The sequence below is a fragment of the Balaenoptera physalus genome, assembly GCF_965194825.1.
Source record: "Balaenoptera physalus genome assembly, chromosome: 13".
Taxonomy (NCBI): domain Eukaryota; kingdom Metazoa; phylum Chordata; class Mammalia; order Artiodactyla; family Balaenopteridae; genus Balaenoptera; species Balaenoptera physalus.
In genome coordinates, this window is record NC_138892.1 from 100,594,446 (window position 1) to 100,616,525 (window position 22,080).

A 22,080-nucleotide genomic window follows, 5' to 3' on the forward strand; every position below is an offset into this window, starting at 1 on the left:
ACATTGAAACCATCTTATTAGTTATCAGTTATGCGGATTTTCTAACGTAAGTTAAATATATCATGCCATGGATAAGGAGACCTATCACAAAAACAGGATTCCCAAAACTCACCAGAACTGCCATGAGAATTATAGAACAGGGATTCATTATAGAAATAACAAACCTTATACACAACTATGAGAGAGGCTGGAAAAGTCAGAGTCCAACAGGAGGAGATGGCAGTTCAGAGGAAATTACTAACCAGTCCTCCTGAAGCATTGGTGGGGATGGACAGATCAGAACACACAAGGGCACCTTCAGATGCCAGAGTGGAACACGAAGGGAAACTGACAGAATCAATGGAAGACTGTTACCTCTCCTTACCTACCACTCCAGTATTTCTATAACCAGGTGCTGATGGTGGGCCTAGGGTCTCTGTGAGTCAGCAGGGTTTAGAAGTTGGGAAGGAGAGCTGGACACAGAGAGGGAAAAAATAAGGACAAACTGGAAACTGCTGGTCCCTCTGTACCTGTAACCACGTCTAACCATGGTGATCTTTAGAGACTAATGATGCTACTTTCCTCCCACCTTTGAAATCTTGGACAAATTCAGAGAAGGAGATTCTAGGAACCATAATACCAGCTTTTAACCAAGTTAACATGGTACCAACTGCCCATGATTATGACGGCATCTCCTTTGCCAATAGTGGCCCTGCTGCCCCTTATTGTAATTGAAATCACTTTATGTGACCCTTTGTTACAAGGTTCTGTAGTAGAATCATTACTAATACTTACAGGACCTCCTGCCCACTCTCACCATTTTTTTTCTCTTTTATTGATAACAGTGTTGCCCAAATTTGAAGTCCAAGTGAAAATGCCCAAGACTATTGGTTTTCTAGATGATGAATTTGTGGTATCCGTCTGCAGCCTGTGAGTTACATTTCTTCATCTCATTTCTTTTTCCCTACTTTATTTGTATTGCCCATGATGATCACTGGACTTTGAAGTGTTTTAATTAGCGAAGGAATGACTGTCTCCCCAACTTGTCTGAACTCAGACTAGGGAGCAGGGGTGGTGGCATACAACACTTTTACTGCTAATAATAAAAATTATTAACTGAGCACTGAAAATGTGCCAGGCAATGTTTTAAGTGCCTTGCACTTATTTACATTTTTTTTCTTACACTAATCCTATGAAATGGGGATAATTATCCTCATTTTACAAATGAGGAAACTGCAACACATAAAGGATAAAATAACTTGTTCAAGTTCCTACAGACAGTAAATTCCAGAAGACTGGAATTTAAATCCAGCAGTTCACTCCAGACCCTGAACCCTTCACCACTATTCTATATTGCCTCTGAAAGTAAAAAAAAAAAAAAAAAAAAAAAAAAAAAAAAATCTAGCTTCATGAAGCATTTCTATATTTCTATATCCCAGACACTGGGCTAAATTGAACGTGGGCCATCCAACTCTGGAGCCCATGCTCATAGATTCCATGTTATTCCATGTCTTATTATTTCCGTTTTTTTTATAGTTCCCAATTTCTTAAACTATGGAAAGCTAGAAAGAAGCTAAGTAGACCCTCTATCTTAAAGGCTGGATATATAAGGTAGAATTTAAAATACATGTCATTTATTTCTTCCCTGCTTACTTTTAGTGCAGTAGAGTTCCCCCCTACATGCACCAAGGAGGTTGATTTTACTTCTTGCTTCTAAAAACAACATGAAAAACATGTTTTCATTCTTCTCACCAGCTCTGATGCTATAAATTTTTCCATCAGAGGGAAAGGCTTTTGATTCAGATTTAAAGATAAGATTCAACAAAGTGATTAAATTTAGTAAATAATTTATTACTTTATCAGCACTTTTTTTGGGGGTGGGAGACTATAAAAAGAGGAAGCTTGGGGCTTCACAGTTTGGGCAATAAGTCTCTAACCTAAGTCTGCATCAGAATCTATGGACGTTCTTAGTTAAAATGTAGATTCCTCAGCTCCACCTCTAGAGATTCCAATCATAAACCTGAGGAAGGATTTGGGACTCTGAATATCACTGCATATCTCAGGAAATCTCAATGTGGGTGGTCCATGAAGCATACTTTAGGAAGCAATAGACTAAGTTCAGCTTCACATCACGTCTTAGTCCGTTCAGGCTGCCATAACAAAATACCACAGACTGGGGAGCTTATTAACAACAGAAATTTATTGCTTACAGTTCTAGAGGCAGGTAAATCCAAGATCAAGATGCCAACATGGTCAAGTTCTGGTGAAGGTCCTCTTTCTGGTTCATAACTGGTGTCTTCTCCTTGTGTCCTTGTGTGTGGAGGAAGGGACAAGAGAGCTCTCTAGAGCCTCTTTTATAAAGGCACTAACCCATTCATGCGAACTTCACCCTCCTCCCAAAGGCCTCACCTCCTAATACTATCATCTTTTGGGGTTTAGAGTTTCAACAAGTGAATTTTGGGGGGACATAAATATTCAGACCATACCATGTCACATCTCTCCATCAGATTTGGCAGAATCCGACTGTCATCATGATACTGTTCACTTATAATGTTTTTGTTCTATAGCTAGTGCTTTCCCATTTAATTCCTCATTTATCCTCTTAAAATATACATGAGTTAGGGAGGACTTAGAAATACACTGTGTATGCTTCCCTAATTTTTTTCCTAAAACAACTTAGGAGGTATTGGCAAAGCTAGAAACATAACCTAGATACTCTGACAGCAGAGAAAGAAGGAAATAAGGCAGTTTTATAGTAAGACTTCAGCTGAGAGGGAAGAAAGATCTGAGAAAAACTGCATTGTTACTTTTCCATTTGGAGGTGTTTCAAAAAGTATTTCAGTATTCAGTAAGTATTTTCTCTTAGAGTTGTAGATAATTAAGACAGAGTTTCAGAATAAGTGCTTCTAAAGTACAAATGCTTTGGAAGGAAATACAGTTGCTGTCAATGAATAAGATGGGTATATGAATGGATCAAATCCTGTGAAGAACATCTGAGTTATTTATGTTAAGTATTTTTTGTGTGACTCTTTACTGTTATAGATACACATATGGAAAGCCTGTCCGTGGTCTGGTGACAATTAATGTGTGCAGAAGATATTCACGATACAGTTCTACCTGCCATGGAAAACATTCACAAAGTATCTGTGAAGAATTTAGTCAGCAGGTATATGGAAATCACTCTCCCCAGGACATTAACACCAGATCTTGTTTTCTTGTGGCTGATAATAGAATAGAGAATACAATACAATACAATACAATATGAGAGTAGTGTTTGAAATAGTCACCTAGGAGAAGTGTGGAGTAAGGGAAACATTTTAAGATTGCCTGGCAATGATCGGAACCAACTTGAGGGCTGGGCTCATGGATTTATAATGGTATTTATTTGGCCAGTTTTGTCATTTCCTTCTGACCGCAATTGACATGCCAGGTATATGGGCATAAAAGGATGTGGAAGTCTCCAAAGTTGGCTTTTATCAAAAGGATAATAGAAGAAGAATGTGACAGATGTTAAGAATTGGGCTAGTGGGAGAATCAAATGATACCCTATGGAATCTACCCTGCGTAGAGGAGACTGAAAGCAGCAGCAGGTTGAGGAGAGGGGGACTGAGAGGGATGATGAACTGGAGGCCTCGATTACATCAGAGAAAAAGTGGAGCAAGAATAACTAAGGGAAACAGCAGTAGGACACGTATTAAAAAATGAAATGTTTGAATACTGATTTCAGGGGAAGAGTATATAAAAGTCCAGGGTGCGGCAATGTGAGCGGACACTATAAGGGTGTGGAAAAGCAAGTTACCAAAGTTGTAGAGACCCAATAAATGAAAGGCTAGGGTGGTGAATATGATGATGAAGTTCAAGATAAACATCGATAAGCAAGATAAACATGAGAGAAATCTAGCTGCCAAAATCCTTACTATATCAGGGAGACTAGGATTAATTTCTGTTTCCAAATGAGTCATGAGATCTGCATATAAGTACATTAAATAAGATTAAATTTAATTATGCAATAAATATTTTCATGTAAATAAGTACAAAAATGAAAACAAATCTTGATTATAATATGAAACCCGATGTTTAGTTTAGAGATCTAATTGCTATAATGATTCATCTAGTCAAGGAATATATGTGTTTTTTTTAATGTCCTAGATATCAAGAAAACACAGTTAAGAAAATACAGTCCCTAGTCGATATTTAGGTGGAGGTCATTACAGAGGCTCCTTAGAACATGTTATGTCTGAGCTGAGTTTAGAAGAGCAGTAACTGTTGGCCAAGATGAGAATGGAAGAAAGAATGTTATTTGAGGAACAATATATACACACACACAAAGAGATAAAATGACAAAATACCATGGTACATTGGGGAAACTCTAGGAAGTTTAATATGACAGCAATGGGATAGGCTTTTGGAAGAGAGGGGAGAAGGCAAAGGTTGGCAATGATTAACTCAATGATTAATGAAGAAATTTTGTATCATTTGGGGGCTTGGGAAAAGATAAGCACCCAAAAGATGGTCAGAACATTTGTAAAATTTCCTTCTGTGGCCAACACAAAATGTTCATAGGTTGGTAACTGACTTTTTTTTATCACAAATCAGAGGACCCAGGAATTCTCTTCCTTTCTCTTCAGGCAGACGAGGAAGGCTGTTTCACACAACTAGTAAAAAGTAAAATATTTCATCTGAGACAAAAAGGATATGACATGAAATTACAAGTGGAAGCCAAGGTCAGAGAGGAGGGAACAGGTTTGTATTATTTTTAAATATTTATTAATTTATTAAACATTTATCAAACTTCCATTCCATGTAAAATGCTTTATAGTTTCTGGGGACTGTAACAACGGCATGGTCTCTGCCTTCAAGGAATTAGGAATCTACAAAGAAATTATATATATGGCTATGTATATACGTATGCACGTATTATATATAACCGTAATAAAATTTCCCCAGGAAATGTAAAAAATAAGGGCCAAATGAGCATGAAGAGAGAGAGTTAATTCTAATATAGAGCTGAAGAAGGCTTTGAAAAGTAACATTTGAGCAGATTTGAATAGAATGGAGAGTATTTTGAAAGATAGCAATGGAACAGGAAAGCACAATAGGCATAAAACAAATGTGTTCAGTCCCAGAAGAATCTTAAAAAAGTAGGCTGGTGCTAAGGTGTTTTAGAAAAGTAAATCATGTACTAAAGAGATTAGACTTTATTATGAAAAGCATTGGATATCTTCAGATATATTTAAGGAGAATGACCTAAATAAATTGATTTTTTTTTTTAAAGTTAGGCATGAGAAGGACAGGCTAGATGAAAAATGTGTTACAATATGATACATCAGAATACTATTCAAAGGTGACCCCAAAGATTACAACTTGGGGGCCGGGGAAATGGAAGTGTCATTAACCAAGATAAGGAAAAGATGAGAAAGAGCTATGGTGATGAGAATGTGTCAAAGATAATTAATCACAGTTTGGAACATCAAGATGGAAGTTGATTCATTCCATTCATGTCAAAATGAAATTCATTTTGACAATTTCAAAAGAAAGCCAGAACAAAATCAGAACCAGAAATGTAAATCTGAAACCATTCTCATTGTGTCCAGATCCTCCTAAGAGTAAATGCAAGTGTTCTGAAAGTGAGCTCACTTAGCATTGCTAAATTGAGGCTAGAGGCAGACAATGAGGGGCCCAAGAACAGAAACAACTGCAGTTAGGAAATAGTATCAGATAAGTCAGCAAAATAAAACTAGAAGTCACAGGGTTAGGGGAAATAAGGACAATTTCTTAGATGCCACTGGTAGGGTTTCAGTGGTACTTATGTATGAAGTACTTCTGAGAGTTCATTTTGATGAGGTCTGAGATGAGAATACCATATTGGAGGAAAATAAGGATCTTTTAGACTTGATAGAGCGGTGCTTTAGATGATGGAGTTAAAATACAGATCACACTTCACTGAATGGAAGAGCACTGGGTATTGGCTATACTTTTCACCATGTGGTAAAAAGAATGTTTTCGCTGGGGAAGTAGTTTGTGATAGAAATTTAAGAATATTTTTAGGCCAATGTGAAGAATCAAGTTGTATGCAGAAAGTTGTTGGGGGAAGGCGTGGATGTGAAATAGACACAAAGATAGAGCAAGATCCCAGAGGAGATGAGGTGAAAAACTTCTCAAGAACATGTGTGCAACAAGCAGAATATTTGTGAAAACAGAGAATTGAGGAAGTATGGATACCAATGATTTTCTAAGCATGAGAAATTCTGGAAAGACTAAGAAAAGAGTATATGGATGGTATTTTGTTACAATGGAGTGAAACTGGGATGGAAGTAGGAGGTGAGCTGAATATATGGAAGAGTTCAACTTCACTGAATTATTTTTCAGGGTTGGAATTAACTGGACATGGATCATGTGAAATCACAAACACCTTAAGCAAACTGAAATTTACAAAAGTGGATTCCCATTACAGACGTGGGCTCCCTTTCTTTGGGCAGGTAAAGTAATCTCTTCAATATAATCATGATTGGGGGGATGTGGCTTTTAAGAAAACAAATTTTTATATCACAAAATCAAAATTTATTATAAAAATGAATATTTATTTAGAGTAAGAAAAGAACATAACAAATTACAAATTTGAAAGGCAAATACTGTCACAGAATCCCCCCAAAAAAAGCATATTCTTACTAATTAACTTCCTAACGCACCTTTATAATACACTTTTCCTGTATAGTTTGGCTGCATACTCTTTGACTGCCTCTTTATAAACAATGATTTTATAATATAATTTTCTATAGAAAGAATAAGATATTTTCATCTAGTTTTTTTATTATTGTTAGTTTTTAAATTTTTTTTTAGTTTCAAGGCTCAATATTCATAATAATATTGCTAAATTATAAGACTGATATCCAATTTAGTAAACTGTCAAGGAAATGTAAGATTTCTAGGCATTTTACATTTTATTTTGTAATAACTAATCTTTGAATTGACAGTTTACAGGCAATTTCCTCATTTTATTGACGTATACGAATTTGATGTTGTCTTAAGGTATTCCAGTATTTTGTATCAAATTGGCAAGAAATTAATAATGGGGCAAGACCATTTCAGGTCAAGAGAAAAGCATGAGAAAACTGAAGACTTGGAGGATGAATATGACTTGGCCAGAAATTTAAGAAAGATGAGAGAACAGCCAAGGCTGTAGGTGTACAACAGCTTTTTCAGGATCAAAGAACCAAGTGTGTTTTAGGTTATGTTCAGAATTTTGGATTGAGAAGTTACTGAAAGTTTTAGGGAGAATGACATGAGCAGTGTAGTTTAAACTGTATAGAGAATGGTTTGAAGCAAGGACAGAGCAGCAGAGGGTGGTGTACTGCATAAACTTAAATAGAAAGATATAGGAAACCGGATGGGAAAAAATATTGTGGTTTTAACTGGAATGGAAGCAGTAGATTTGGAGAGAAGTAAATAGGAATAAAAGATGTTTAGCAGGGGAAGGGTTAGCACTTGGCAATGGGTTAGATATAGGCACTGTTATATATAGGCAGTGAAAGAGAGAACATGACCAAAAAAATAAGGCCCTACATATTCCTGCATAAATTACCGGATGGATAGAAGCCCTATATATACTGAGATAGAGAACACCAGAGATGAAGAAAATTTGGTAAGGTAACATCATGAGTCCACTATTGGCTATTCTCAGTTGAATGCTCATAAGTTATCTAAATATAAATGTCAAAAAGAAAAATATTTTAGAGCCCAGAAAACAAATCTTATTTTCGTATTCTAAGATCTTCGTTAAGTGACAATGGCCAAGGTGTCAAGAGGCGAATACGACAGAGTAGAAAATGTTATTGCTATATAACACCCGAAACCAGCTATCACTTTCCTATTTCTAGGTTCTTCTAGTTGACGAGAAGGATCAGCCAATCCCCAATGAAACTGTAGTTGTCAATGTGGACGTACCTGCATACCGTGCCGGCTTTACTACGAACGAGCATGGTTTGGTGAACATTTCCATTGATACCAGTAACTTCACGTCTTCTTTCATTTCAGTTTTGGTAAGTGGAAAGGGGCATCTGGGACTAAAAAGACACAGATCACTGGGGCCACAGAATTTAAGGGTACATGGGAAGCAGGTGAATTCCAGGGAGAAAAGAAAAGGTGATAAAGACTAAAGTAGAAATTAAGCAATGTGGAGAACTACATAATAAGAAATGAAAAATTCTCTGTCAGAAACTTTTACTTTAGATAGACTCTGTTTACAACATGATCTAGTTTCAGGAGACTTTTAAATATTAGAACATCTTGATAGTCTCTTGAAAATTCAACATTTTTACAATTTTATTACAAATTAGATTTTGCCTTGTTTCCTTGGTATACCACTATTTTTGTTTTGTGTTAAATATTCAAATGTCCTTATGCAACTTACAACCATAAGGGTATGAAGAAAAAGTAATCTTGACTATGAGTGAATAATACCTACTAAATCAGTATGGCATAAACTTAAATAAACTTAAGGGAAAGTTGTTTCGAGATTATGCTTTATTTGGGAAGGCAGCCTATAATGAAACCAAGTAAGCATGATTCTTATAAAATCTTCAGTAAATGACAGAGTGACCAATATATACATAATATATGTTAATAACAAATAACCTACTTAAGACCTTTATTCTATCCATTAGGTCACTTACAAGCAGAATAACCTCTGTTTTGATAACTGGTGGCTTGAAGAATTTCACACACCAGCACAGCACACTGTAAGGCATATTTTTTCCCCGAGCAAGAGTTATGTTCACCTTGAAACTGTGGCTGGTACCATGGCCTGTGGGCAAACCCAGGAGATTTGGGCACACTACATCCTGAATGGACAGATTCTGAATGATGAAAAAGAATTAACCTTCTATTATTTGGTAAGAATAAAAGCCAGTGTAGCTCTTACTAATTATGTAGACCCTAAAAAGATAGAGTTCCTATCTAAGTAATGCTCTTTATATCAATATAATGTTTTTATGAGTGAAGAGAAGTTGTTTCCTAACAAATTAATGCTTTAATTTTTCATTTATGTTCTGGTCTCCACTGAAACTTTTTAAGTTTTTTTTTTTTCTGAGTTCCAATGGAAAATTATTGAATGGAAGAGGGAAGAGCTTAAGACAAATGCCTTGTTAGACAAAAAGATTGTTTTTCCTAGAACCCAGTAGATAAATAAGCAAAGGATAAAAATCAAGAACTTAGCCAATAGGAAATAAAAAGTATAAACAATCTTCTGGAAAAATGTCAATTTAACATTAATTGGAGAAGTGAAAATTAAAAGAATAAAGCAGTAGTATTTTATTCTTATAAAGGTTCTAAATAATTTACAAAGTTCAAGAACTGGTGAAACTGCAGGGAAAAGTACATTGACAGGCATATTATAAATTGATATGATCCTTTTCAGGTCAGTATACCTATTTATGTACAAAAATTTAAAATATTCAAAGCTGGTAGTTATCCAAGTAAGTCTTTTTAAGAAGAAAAACTTATGTTTAGGAAATTCTGTATCGGAACATTAACTATAAATAGTATTTTTTTATTCTATAAAAAAGTGAAAAAATTGGCAGTAAGTTAGAATCTTAGCTTTATTGCTTCCTAGTTATGTGACCTCAGGTAATTTACTTAATCTCATTTGTAAAGAGAAATGTCAGTCATCTCATCTGAATACTGAAGATAGTATTTATACCTACTTCATAGAGTTATTGTCAAAACTAAATAAAAATCTTAAAACTAAATTATTTAGTTCAGTACCTGGCACATAGAGAGTGTAAATACTTTTAGTTGTTTGTTTTTTTTTTAAATAGAGGCAACAATAGAGAATACTTACATATATTTTATACCTGCCTTCACTATAATATATTGCTTTGCGCATAATAGATGCTTAAAATATTTGTTGAAAGGATATGTAAATTTAAAATATTAATATTCAAGATAAGTAGTAATATTAAGTAAAATTCTAAAACACTGTAAAATTTTATGTTTATTTAAAGTATGTTGTTTGAAGTAAAGTTTATTATTTAAACTATATGTATAGGAAAATATTGAAAGAGAAATTTAGTGAACAAAAACAATTTCTGGGTTGAAGTAGTGAGTTATTATTTATTTGTGTATTATACATATGTTTAAGTAAGTTTAATAAGTACCCTTTAAAATGATAATACATGTATTTCCCTCTGCCTTCAGATCAAAGCAAGAGGAAGCATCGCTCGGTCAGGAACCCATGTGTTGTCCATTAAGCAAGGAGAGAGTAAGTACTTTCAGGATTTCCTATTTTTTCTCTCAAATTGTCAAATCCTAAACGTTTTAGCAAGATGAAGCTATTTCTTACATTGGAGGAAATGGTCACCAGCTTTCTTCCATCAACCGAAGAGGAGGAAGCTGATAAAAGAAGGATACTAGGTTCATTTTAGTCCATTTAGAACTTTTTTTTATCCTTTTTATAACATTTCTATATTCTAAACATTATTTCTAAAGTAAAATATATTCATTTTATTATTAAATTTTGTAAATGCAGAAAATAATTGAAAAATGCAGAAAATCACCAAAGAAAAATTTTACTCTGTATGTTTTTGTATTAGTTTCCTATTGCTTCTGTAGGAAGCTCTCTGGCTAAAAACCGCACAAATTTATTATCTTATAGTTCTGTAGATCAGAAGTCTTACGGGCTAACATCAAGTTGTGAGCAGAACTACATTCCTTCCGGAACTCTAGGAGATTACTTGTTTCCTCACCTTTTCCATCTTCCAAAGACCTCTTGCATTCCTTGGTTTATGGCCTCTTCTTCCATCTTCAATGCCAGCAACACACCATCTTTAAATCTCTCTTATATTCCTGCCTCTCTCTTTTAGATCATATTCTCCTTCTAGATTTTCTTGAATCATAAATATCCATTGATATCTGTTATCCCAGAAAGAATAACTAACTTTTCAAGAAATAATCTATTATGAAAAGATAAGTATATTTAGTCTCTTTATTTGTTATATGTCCCCAGGTTAAATCTCATAAGTAGCTTCCTTTTTTTCTGTTCATTTGAATAGTTATAGGCTATCATTTTACTAAAGCAATATTTATTAACAAAGCATATTTAGAAAGATCGAAAAGCCCATTCACCCAAGGTGAGTCAATACTTCCAAGAAAAAATAAAGAATATGTATTGTAAAATATCTCTTGCTAAAAGTTTTTTTTTTTTTTTTTTTTTTTTTTTTTTTTTTTAATTTTTATTTATTTATTTTTGGCTGTGTTGGGTCTTCGTTTCTGTGCGAGGGCTTTCTCTAGTTGCGGCAAGCGGGGGCCACTCTTCATCGCGGTGCGCGGGCCTCTCACTATCGCGGCCTCTCTTGTTGGGAGCACAGGCTCCAGACACGCAGGCTCAGTAGTTGTGACTCACGGGCGTAGTTGCTCCGCGGCATGTGGGATCTTCCCAGACCAGGGCTCGAACCCGTGTCCCCTGCATTGGCAGGCAGATTCTCAACCACTGCGCCGCCAGGGAAGCCCTAAAAGTTTTTTTATTGCTTAAAAAAATTGAATTCAGGCACTCAAATATGGACAGTGCCTCTAATTCTCCATTTAATCATTGATTTTTATGGGATTGATCATTATATTGGTTTTTCTAGAGCAGGTAAGGTTGTTCCTAATAGCATATCAAAAATCAAACTGCCTCCTAAGGCAATTTCTTCAAAATCAGTTCCTGTAATAGAGTTTAAATCCTATATAGTATACTGAGTATCTTGAGAGGTGAAATGCAGAGAAGGAAGTGTCTCTCTAAGAAAAAATACACTTCATTTTATTTGATGATAACTATGTAAATGGTTGCTTTTCCATCTGTCTTTTTTTTTTTTTAAAGAAATTCACGTTCTTTTATTTATTTATTTATGACTGTGTTGAGTCTTCGTTTCTGTGCGAGGGCTTTCTCTAGTTGCGGCAAGTGGGGACCACTCTTCATTGCGGTGCGCGGGCCTCTCTTGTTGCGGAGCACAGGCTCCAGACGCGCAGGCTCAGTAATTGTGGCTCACGGGCCCAGTTGCTCCGTGGCGTGTGGGATCTTCCCAGACCAGGGCTCGAACCCGTGTCCCCTGCATTGGCAGGCAGATTCTCAACCACTGCGCCACCAGGGAAGCCCCCCATTTGTCTTTGATTTCTAGGAAACTCAGTGTTAAATTTAAGCACTCTAGTGTTTAACCATCTGTTATAGCTTCTTTTTTTAAAAAAGGGGAACTTTATTTTTATTTATTTATTTATTTATTTATTTATTTATTTATTTATTTATTTATTTATTTTTGGCTGCATTGGTTCTTCGTTGCTGCGCATGTTCTTTCTCTAGTTGCGTTGAGCGGGGGCTACTCTTCATTGCGGTGCGTGGGCTTCTCATCGCGGTGGATTCTCTTGATGTGGAGCACGGGCTCTAGGCGCACTGGCTTCAGTAGTTGTGGCTCATGGGCTCTAGAGCGCAGGCTCGGTAGTTGTGGGGCACAGGCTTAGTTGCTCTGCGGCATGTGGGATCTTCCCAGATCAGGGCTCGAACCCGTGTCACCTGAATTGGCAGGCGGATTCTTAACCACTGCGCCACCAGGGAAGCCCTGTTATAGCTTCTTAATAAAATGTATTCCTGCCTATGTTTAACCCTGCTTCAGAAATCCAATTTCATATGGTTTCAGTATCATTGTTTCAAATTTATTTTGACCCTGCTGTTTTTGTGTATTTTCACCACAAGCTGCCCTCAGATCTTCTATAGATATAGGAAGGCTACAGTTTTTAAAGAAATTTATGCTACAAATATAAAACAGAACATTTATGAGATTAAGCAGATACATGAATTAAACACTATGTAATTCACACAGAAAGTAACCACTAAGATAAATGCATTGAATTCTTTTATAAAAATCAGAGGCGTACTGTTTTGTACGTGATTATTTGTACCTGTATCTCTGCTCTGTTTTAAATGGCCTGAAGGTAGAGACTATGTTGCATTCTTTGACTTGGCCTCATGCATATGACAAGAACTGTGCTGATTGGATCATAGATAGAGATCATTAAAGGTGTCTAAAAGTTCTTCTCTCTTCTTAATGTCTTTTTTTTTTTAATTTAAAAATAGAGACATTCACTAAATGTTCTTTTCTACTTCCGCAGAGGAAATGAACAATTTAACCTACATCTTTAGGGGAAAATGTCATTAGTTCAGCATATATTTATTGAATACTACTGCACGCAAAATGGTATAAATGCAAGTCTTACTTCAGTACGCTCCAAATGTAATAAATATGTTAAATAATTTGAGAACCTCTTCTTTATAAAATTGAAACTCTTCCCTCTTCCTAATCTATTATCTTGAACTTTCTTTACTCTCCAGTGAAAGGGGTATTTTCCTTCTCCTTTCAAGTGGAATCAGACATTGCTCCTACAGCCCAGTTGCTTATTTATACTATTTTACCTAATGGAGAAGTTATTGCAGATACTGAGAAACTCGAGATTGAAAACTGTTTTGCCAATAAGGTGGGTGTTTTGTTTAAGCCCAGTCCTTTTCTTCATCTCCCCTTTTGAAGTATGGAAAATAAGGAACTTATGTACATTAAAAGACTGCCATGTAGTGCTCCCAAAACTTTCTGCCAAAGGATCTCTAAAGGAAAGATTGATGCCTAAGCCCTGGGAGGTCTAGAGGAGTCATTCAAAGCAGGTGGCCATCAGCACAATTTTTTCTCTTGCTTTATCTGAAAATTCATGTGGAATTCAAAATATATTCTACAATTAACCTTTAATAGTTTTAATTTTGAAATGTTTGTTCCCCAAATTTTCGGTTAAAAATGATGCTTCACAATGATGTCAATTTTATTCTATCATATCCCCCTGACACGCCTCCATGTACTACTGCAGAAATCAGTAATTTATTGTGAGTTAAATTCACTTTGAATTTGAAACAGAACAGGGGTATATGTATGTATCCCATTTTGAGAAACATAGCCTGGGCACTCTAATAATGACTATAGCATAAAAATCTAAGTTGCATATGGGATCTTCTTATATTTCCAAAGAATGCATAGTTGTAATGAGAAGCCTACTGAGATATTAATAAGCTTTATCCCAACAGAATTTTCTGTGTAATCTTAACATTAACAATCAAATAGGATCCACAGACTTCAGATATATTTTTTAAAATATACCTACAAGGACTCTAACATGAGCTTTATGAAGATTAAAACAACATGCATATACAGGAAGTGAACATTTCTGCAATGAGAATTATATTTAGATTGTCCTTTTTAACATACAATGATCTAAGAAAATACACAGTGGATTCTGAATAAATTTTCAACTCCATCTTAGTAAAGAATGCTGTTAAACCTGGACAGGTGTCCAAGAGCATCATTTGTGTTCTGTTTGGATGTTCTGTGTGTTTCATATAAACCTAGAAGAGACTTTTGTTTCGAGCTCCAATGTCTTTATTGCTAATCATGGGTAGTTAGTTTTTTGTTAAACCTTGGAATGGCCATCTTATGCTACAGCTTTCAGCACACTTTACTCATCCCAGCAGTGGTTTCACTCTGGTGCAAAAACATGTGACAGCTTCTGTGTCATATCATAAAACTTCCACATAGAAGCAAAAGTCCATGGACATTATATTCAATCACTTCACATCAAATATCTTTTCACTTATCATTGATCAGAGATGGAGCTAAGCTATGATAAATATAGATGAAGATTTTTGCAGTATTCAGAAGAAAGTTGACTATGTGTTTAAAAGTTAGAGAGTTATTAAAGTTAACAATTAAGGACCCTAGAAGTGAGACATCCTGACAGGGTGATGAGCAGAGTAAAAAGTGGGTTGAGAATGTGAGGAAAGATCCAGGTCAGTCTGAGACCTGTGTTTCTTTAAACCAATATACTTTAATCTTTTGATCTTTGTTGGGAAGAGGAAACCTGTTTTCTATTCACCATCCATATACCACTTTCTTACTTTAATAATGACAGATTTATTATACACATTAAATACTATGTAACAGTTTAAATTGTCTGTTATTCCTAACTGGAAATAATTATTCATTAAGGATAACATTGATTAATGTGGATAGGTACAGGCTCTCAAAATACGCCTTAAAGTTCTTTTCTGGTTCTCATATCAGTAGAACATTTTACATTTTCAAGCATATCCATTTCTTGGTTAGGAGTATTTTCAGTGATTATAATCTCAAATAACTCACTTGTTCATTTGATATGGACATTCACAGACATATTTTAAAGAAATTAAATTTTCTAAAAATAAAAACAAACATATTTAAAATAGAATTCTCCAAAAGCAGTGTTTTCATAATATATTGAACTATAGAGATGAATACTACTGCACCTTGAGGATAAATCAATTAATTTTTTTCATATATGTCATATGATATACATGAATCCAAAGTGTTACATTAATTCAGTAGACCACATAGCAGATTATCATAGTTAAATTCAGCAATCCAAGTCAAATATTATTTAACGGAATGTACTGTTTCATTCCAGTCCAAATCAGCTTTCAGTTCAAGAACGTGGAAGCTTAACAGATGCTACTGCAGTGACTAAATTCCAAATTATTTTATAATTTACTCAAGATTCTACTCAAAAAATTCTAATATAAACATAAGGAACCAATAGATTCACTTACAGATGAATTTCTACTGGCCAAACCAGTCAAATCTCTGAAAAAAATTACGCACAATTTTTCATTATTTTGTAGTTCTTATTCTTTATTCACAGTCCTTTGAATATTGTCAATGAATTAACTCTTAGGATGCATAGTAGACGTTTAGTTTTTTTAATTAATGAGTAAATTCCTGATCCTGATAAACAGTACTACACCACTTTAGAATGCCAGGTGATTAACAGGGCCAACTGAAGGAGACTTCATTGGCTGGTCTTAGAGGTGGAATAGGATTTTTCACAGCCCCGTGCAAACTACACACATTCATCACAAAAACACTGCGTGGAGATAGGTATGTATCTTTGTTAGCGTGTGCATTCCAATTCCCACTCAAGGTTCTCTTTTACTGTGATCAAAATCAACTTATATTTCACTGGTTATAAAAAGAGTGGGAAACCTGAGTTAACCGAACCACATTTCCAGTTTATTCCAGAGATGGTTAACTGGTAGTTGCCAGGCAGATTCATCTCTTAACCCTTCTCTAACATGGATGAAGAGAAAGGAAGTGTGGAGAGGACTAGTCCTACCCTGGGGTAGAAGAGAGTTTTAAGATTGTAACAATTAGAAAATTTGTGGCTATAATCATATCCTCTTTACAGGTAAATTTGAGCTTCTCTTCAGCCCAGGGCCTGCCAGCCTCAGATACCAACCTGAAGGTCACAGCCGCTGCTTACTCCCTCTGTGCCCTCCGTGCAGTGGACCAGAGTGTCCTGCTAATGAAGCCTGAAGCTGAGGTCTCACCTCAGTCAGTGAGTCCCATTTCAGTCTTGCATATCAGAAAATGCACACATGATATGACTATTTTTGGAAGCTGGAAGTTATAACTGCAAAGGACAAGTTCTTCAGAGTGTCAGGCATAGTGTAGTAAGTCACATATGAGTTTGGATTCAATTCATTTCCAAAAAAGACATTGCACAAGGTGCTTCACACAGATCATCTTACTTCATTCTCTGCTATAACATATCAAAGAGTGAGCAGTCTCGTTCACTACTACATTCCCTGTGCCTAGCACAGTCTTTACATGTAGAAGATGCTCAAAACATTTATTTTTTTTCGTTTTTTGGCAGTGGGGGAGGGCCACACTGCATGGCTTGCGGGATCCTAGCTCCCTGACCAGGGATTGAACCCATGCACTCGGTAGTGAGAGCGTGGAGTCCTAACCACTGGACCGCCAGGGAAGTCCCTCAACACATTTTTAATGAACAAATAAATGAATAATAATTCCTTAACGTGGATATTATTACCTTAATTTTATGAATGAAGAAAACACAGCCAGGATAAATTAAGCAACTATAGAAAGAACATGCCAAAAATATATTTTAAAGGTGGGATTTGAACCAAATTTTATTCAATGTCATGTCTAACACACCACAATTCAAGATAGTATGTGAAATGCCAGGTTTTTAAGTCTTCTCTAAAAAGCAGGCACTTACTCATTGGTTTTAAGTACGGACAAAAGAGAGTTTCCATTCACACTTGTCTTTTAAAGATGTTTCTTATAATGAAGAACTTCCAAAAGGGCCCAATAGTTTACAGTCTTCGTTGTCCATTTATTTATTTAACGAATAGCCCCTGCGTCTGGACTATGGGATAGATACTGCTCCAGGAATAGGAGTTCTTATGGTGAACAATCAGATGTGGTCTTTGACCATTTTAGACGTATAGTCTTGTGAGTTATTAAACAAGCAAGCAACAAAAACATATAAACTTATAATAGTTCTAAATTTTGATAAGTATCATTTAAGGAATAAACAGGATGTTGAGCTAAAGAAAAGAGTTGAACAATTTTTGATATAGTGATTAGTAATTAGGGGTGACTTCTTAGATCATCAGATAATGGAGGGGCAGGGGTAGGCGTGACAAAGAAAGAAAGCAGCGTGCCTGAAGGTCTTGCAGTCAGAGCAAGCCTGCAGTGTTCAAAGAGGAAAAGGTAATGACCTTATACGTAGTGGTGAGAGAAGAGGATGGTAGAGGTGGTAGGCGGAATGGAAAGTAAAGAAGGTCATGACAAGCGCTGTGAGCTTGCCGTGGAGTTAGGAGTTGACAGCAAATGTAGTGGTAAGTCACTGAGGAGTTTTAAGCAGGAGAGTGATTTAGTGATTTAGATTTATCTAGTAAGAAGATCTTGTTTGCCGCTCAGAGTATGGGAGCAAGAATGGAAACAGTTAGGAGGCTATTGTGGTAGCGTAGATAAGAGATGACAGCAGGTCCGCAGGGAGTCACTGTGTGTTTAATGAACACTATATGACTGAGCAGGTAGCCTCGTGCAAGGCTCTGGGCAAAAACTGAACTGGAATGGATTTATTTCTAGGTTACCCCTGTACCTAGTTTTTTTCCAAGTTAAACTTGGTCTTAAAATAGTAGACTTAAAAAAAAAAAAAAAACTTGGTAAGAACTTAATCATATAAAATGGGAAAAGGGAATGAATTAAGTATTTACAGAGGTTGTTTCTGGGTGATGGGTATGAATGACTTTTATTCTTTCATTATGTTTCTCTGTACTGTCCACATTTTTGCTTTCTTTTAAAAGTAGGCGTTTGGGCTGGGAGACAAAGAGACTTGAGTTTTATACTTACTCAGCCAAAATGGGCTCTGAGTCTTTGATCAATTAATTTGATATCTTTCTGTATTAATTTCTTTTGTACAAGAAGAGGATTAGGATCCATAACCCTTAGTATCTCCCCATGATTTCCGTGTCACCTTTTATAATGTTGGCACGGGAGTGCTAAATAAGCACCAGGATCTCTGAAACTCCAGATTGAACATTATCACACTCAAAATACAATAAAATAAAATAGAGTTTTTCCTTTATTCTCTCTATTTCGCAGGTCTATGATTTGCTACCAGTAAAGAGCAGCCTTAGTGTTAGATATGGAGGTTCCGGGAACGAAGATGGGGAAAAATGCATCAATGCAGAAGATATAACTCACAATGGAATCATTTACACACCAAAGCAGGTCCTGAGTGATGATGATGTTTACAGTATCTTTGAGGTAATTCTTCTTCCTAAAAACATAACCAGATTTGATTTCTGAGTCTTTGTTAAGATGGAGAACAAATGGATTTCTAAGCTCTAAAATCTGATCTTCCTCCCACTCACCAAAAAAAAAAACCCTACGATTAACAGAAAAATATTGAAATCTCAGAGACATAGAGAACTTTGTATATGCACAGAGAGTCAATCATGAACTTCTCTGGCACTTTAAACAGCAAGGGGTATACTTTTAGGGCCACAACTTTAACCAGGTTGATCCCAAAGCTAGTTATCACTGTCGTATTCCCCTCTCAGTGATTCTCAGAGATTCCAATATGTGAGAAAAACAAAACATTTCCCATAGCACCTCTGACACCCTTGGAAAGGTGAGTACCCTATTGGCAGCCATTATAACAGTCATTTTCACAATAAATAAATGATTGAGTAAATGACTGAATACACAAAGTACATTACTTCAGCCAACACCTTCTGTGCAGTAAAATTTCAGGAAAACTGAAAGTAGCTGTTCATAAAGAAAAGATTTACAAAACTTGGAGTAGAAACGTTAGCATGCCTTAGGTACGTTAGCTCAAATGTGTATCTTTAATTAGGCAGAGTTATGAAAAGGAAGTTTATCCAGGTTGTGAGATTAAATCTTATCTCTACCAAAAAGGACTGAAAACTCTCATTATACCTTGAGGAAAGCATACATCAGCTTAGCTGATGAGGTCTGCAGCTTAGCTGAGAACAATTTAAACCTCCCTCTTCTGGAGCCTTCAGAATCACAAATCAGACGGTGGTAGAGGGAGAAAAACAAGACTCGGTTTATCAGCTAACTGCAGCATCTTTAAACATTTCTTTCTGACTTCTTTCTCCCCATTCCATATCACTGCCACCACTGACAACTGTGCTTCAGAGTCCCACAGTTTTCCAAGTACTCTGAGATAGGACAGCAAGTAGTATTTAACTGTGACTAACATCAAAGAAAGAGGAAGCTTAGAACAGGGGGGCTCTAGGAATCAGGCTGCTGTGGACATCTGCGATTGTGTTTTGCATGCAGAGATTCAGGATACTTAAAAGACAGTGAGAAAGAAAAAAGGAAAGGATAAATCACAAAAGGGATGAGTTGAACATAGATATTCAGGCCCAGGAATATTTTCCAATAAAACATAGACAAAACAAAGTGTACTGACTGTGAAGAAAAATCCCCAGGACTTCCCTGGTGGCACAGTGGTTAAGAATCCACCTGTCAACACAGCGGACACGGGTTCAAGCCCTGGTAGGGGAAGATACCACATGCCAACGGAGCAACTAAGCCCGTGCGCCACAACTACTGAGCCTGTGCTCTAGAGCCTGACAGCCACAACTACTGAAGCCTGCGCGCCTAGAGCCTGTGCTCTGCAACAAGAGAAGCCACTGCAATGAGAAGCCCGCGCACCGCAACTAAGAGTAGCACCCGCTCGCAGCAACTAGAGAGAGCCTGCGCACAGCAACGAAGACCCAACGCAGCCAAAAATAAATAAATAAATAAATAGATAGATAAATAAATAAATAAATTTATTTATTTATTTATTTTAAAAAAAAATCTCCAACATGCAACCCTACAAATTCAAATGAAAAGAAACAAAAAATTACTCTCTGCCACAAAGTTAATGTTTGGTTTTGGGGGGGAAAGGAAGGAAAGAAAAACATCCAAAATTAAAATACTCAAGTTTCTTGGAGGCACAAGATAATTAAAGAGGCATCAGCACACAGGAGACGAAGTTCAGAAATAGGAATCAGAAGTGGAGCCTAATCCCAACTCGCATTCACTAACTGGATGATCTGGGCTTTCTGTGACTCCATTTTCATATTTATAAAATACCCCTCTTCTCCATTGTGTGGGATTTTCATGATGATCCTATGAGCTATATGTACAATAATAGTAAAAGTATAATACAAATGTAAGGAAATATTCTAGTCTCCACACTGGATTGCCAGTATGCTTTAATAATTATTTTTCCTCCAGTCTGTAGGATTAAATATTTTTACCAACTCAAAAATCCACAAGCCACATTTTTGTCAGCTGTTTCAGCCATATCCAGGAGCACCTATGATCTACGCAGCAGGTAAGGGTGAGAATTATTTACCTGCTAAAATAATAGAAGAAAAGTGATGCTTTGCTGCGTTGGGTTGGGATAAAAAGCCATTTTTTAAAGTACTGAATGTTGTGACTCTGCAGCAACTTCTTGGTAAATTTTCTTCATATAATATTTTTCCCCGGAAAAAATAATTTTTAAGCCATTATTATTTCTTTCCCTCTCTCTCTCTGTTTCTCATCCAACAAATGCTTTTTTGTCATAGTCTTCAATAGTCTTGGTACTTTAAATCCCCTTTACCCACTGTGGCTTCAATACCTAAATTAGTCAGGATAAGATAAATTATATTGCAGTAACAAACAAACCCCCACGTCTCAGAGGCTAAGCATATAACAGTTTATTTTTTCCTTTCACAAACACTGCTTGCGAGTCCAGTAGCTGTTCAGAACACCTCCTGACCAGTCATTGTCAGGGAGGTTCATTGGGCTTTCATCTTGTGACTCCATCTCCAATGTGCCTTTCAAGGTTACTACCACGGGGAAGAAGGAATAGATTTGCACATGACTTTTATGGCCAGCAGTGGAAGTGGCATATATCTCATTGCCCTACCTGCAAGGGATCCTGAGAAATGTGAAGGATTATATAGATATTGTTTGCCTCTGTCATATTCTTTTATGGAAATCAAAGTGATTTTGACATATTGAACAAAATAGAATAATTCAGCTTTTGGTGAATATACTTAGTCTCTTTGTGTGTCTCAAGTATACCTAGAAAAGAGGAAAAGTTGAAACGATTCTAGCTCTGACTATTTTCTTTTCTGCTGCTAACAGGCCTAGAGAAGTGTCTAGAGGCATGCTGGGATGGCTACTAATCCTATTTTCTAAGAAGAAATTTGGTGGTATAAAGTGTTTTTTAAAAATAAATTAAACACATTTAATACAGAAGAAATTATTTGCCTAGGAAGACAAAGAGTAAAGTTATGAAAGCAGAGGAATGAATAAGAATATTCCCTCCACAGAAACAAATTCATGTAGTAAAAAAAAAAACAACAACAAGTTTTCATCATACCTTTATCTGGTATGACACATATAACTTTGAAAATTTGCAGACTCAGGGACTTTCCTGGCTGTCCAGTGATTAAGACTCTGTGCTTCCACTGAAGGGGGCACAGGTTCAATCTGCGGTTGGGGAACTAAGGATCCCACATGCCACGTGGTGTGGCAAAAAAAAAAAAAAAATTTGCAGACTCATTTAACATTTTTGAGGCTCAGTTGAAAGTCAGAATGACAACACCAAAGTCACCGAGGTATCATGAGCATAAATTAAAAAAAATATAATCATGATTCCATATAACAGTGTTTTTTGGTT

At 36.1% G+C, this 22,080-nt stretch overlaps 1 protein-coding gene across 2 annotated transcripts in view; it reads left to right on the plus strand.

Annotated features, from left to right (window-relative positions):
- Nucleotides 1–22,080, plus strand: part of LOC309640825 (pregnancy zone protein-like) — a 45,134-nt gene that overhangs the window by 8,462 nt on the left and 14,592 nt on the right. For both annotated transcript variants that reach the window (XM_082420155.1, XM_082420156.1), the window contains 11 exons: nt 825–909; nt 3,022–3,145; nt 4,608–4,722; nt 6,349–6,458; nt 7,857–8,018; nt 8,643–8,870; nt 10,174–10,237; nt 13,337–13,479; nt 16,261–16,410; nt 18,489–18,653; nt 20,643–20,742. In XM_082420155.1, coding sequence (XP_082276281.1) covers nt 825–909; nt 3,022–3,145; nt 4,608–4,722; nt 6,349–6,458; nt 7,857–8,018; nt 8,643–8,870; nt 10,174–10,237; nt 13,337–13,479; nt 16,261–16,410; nt 18,489–18,653; nt 20,643–20,742 — 1,446 coding nt within the window. The remainder of the gene's footprint in view (nt 1–824; nt 910–3,021; nt 3,146–4,607; nt 4,723–6,348; nt 6,459–7,856; nt 8,019–8,642; nt 8,871–10,173; nt 10,238–13,336; nt 13,480–16,260; nt 16,411–18,488; nt 18,654–20,642; nt 20,743–22,080) is intronic.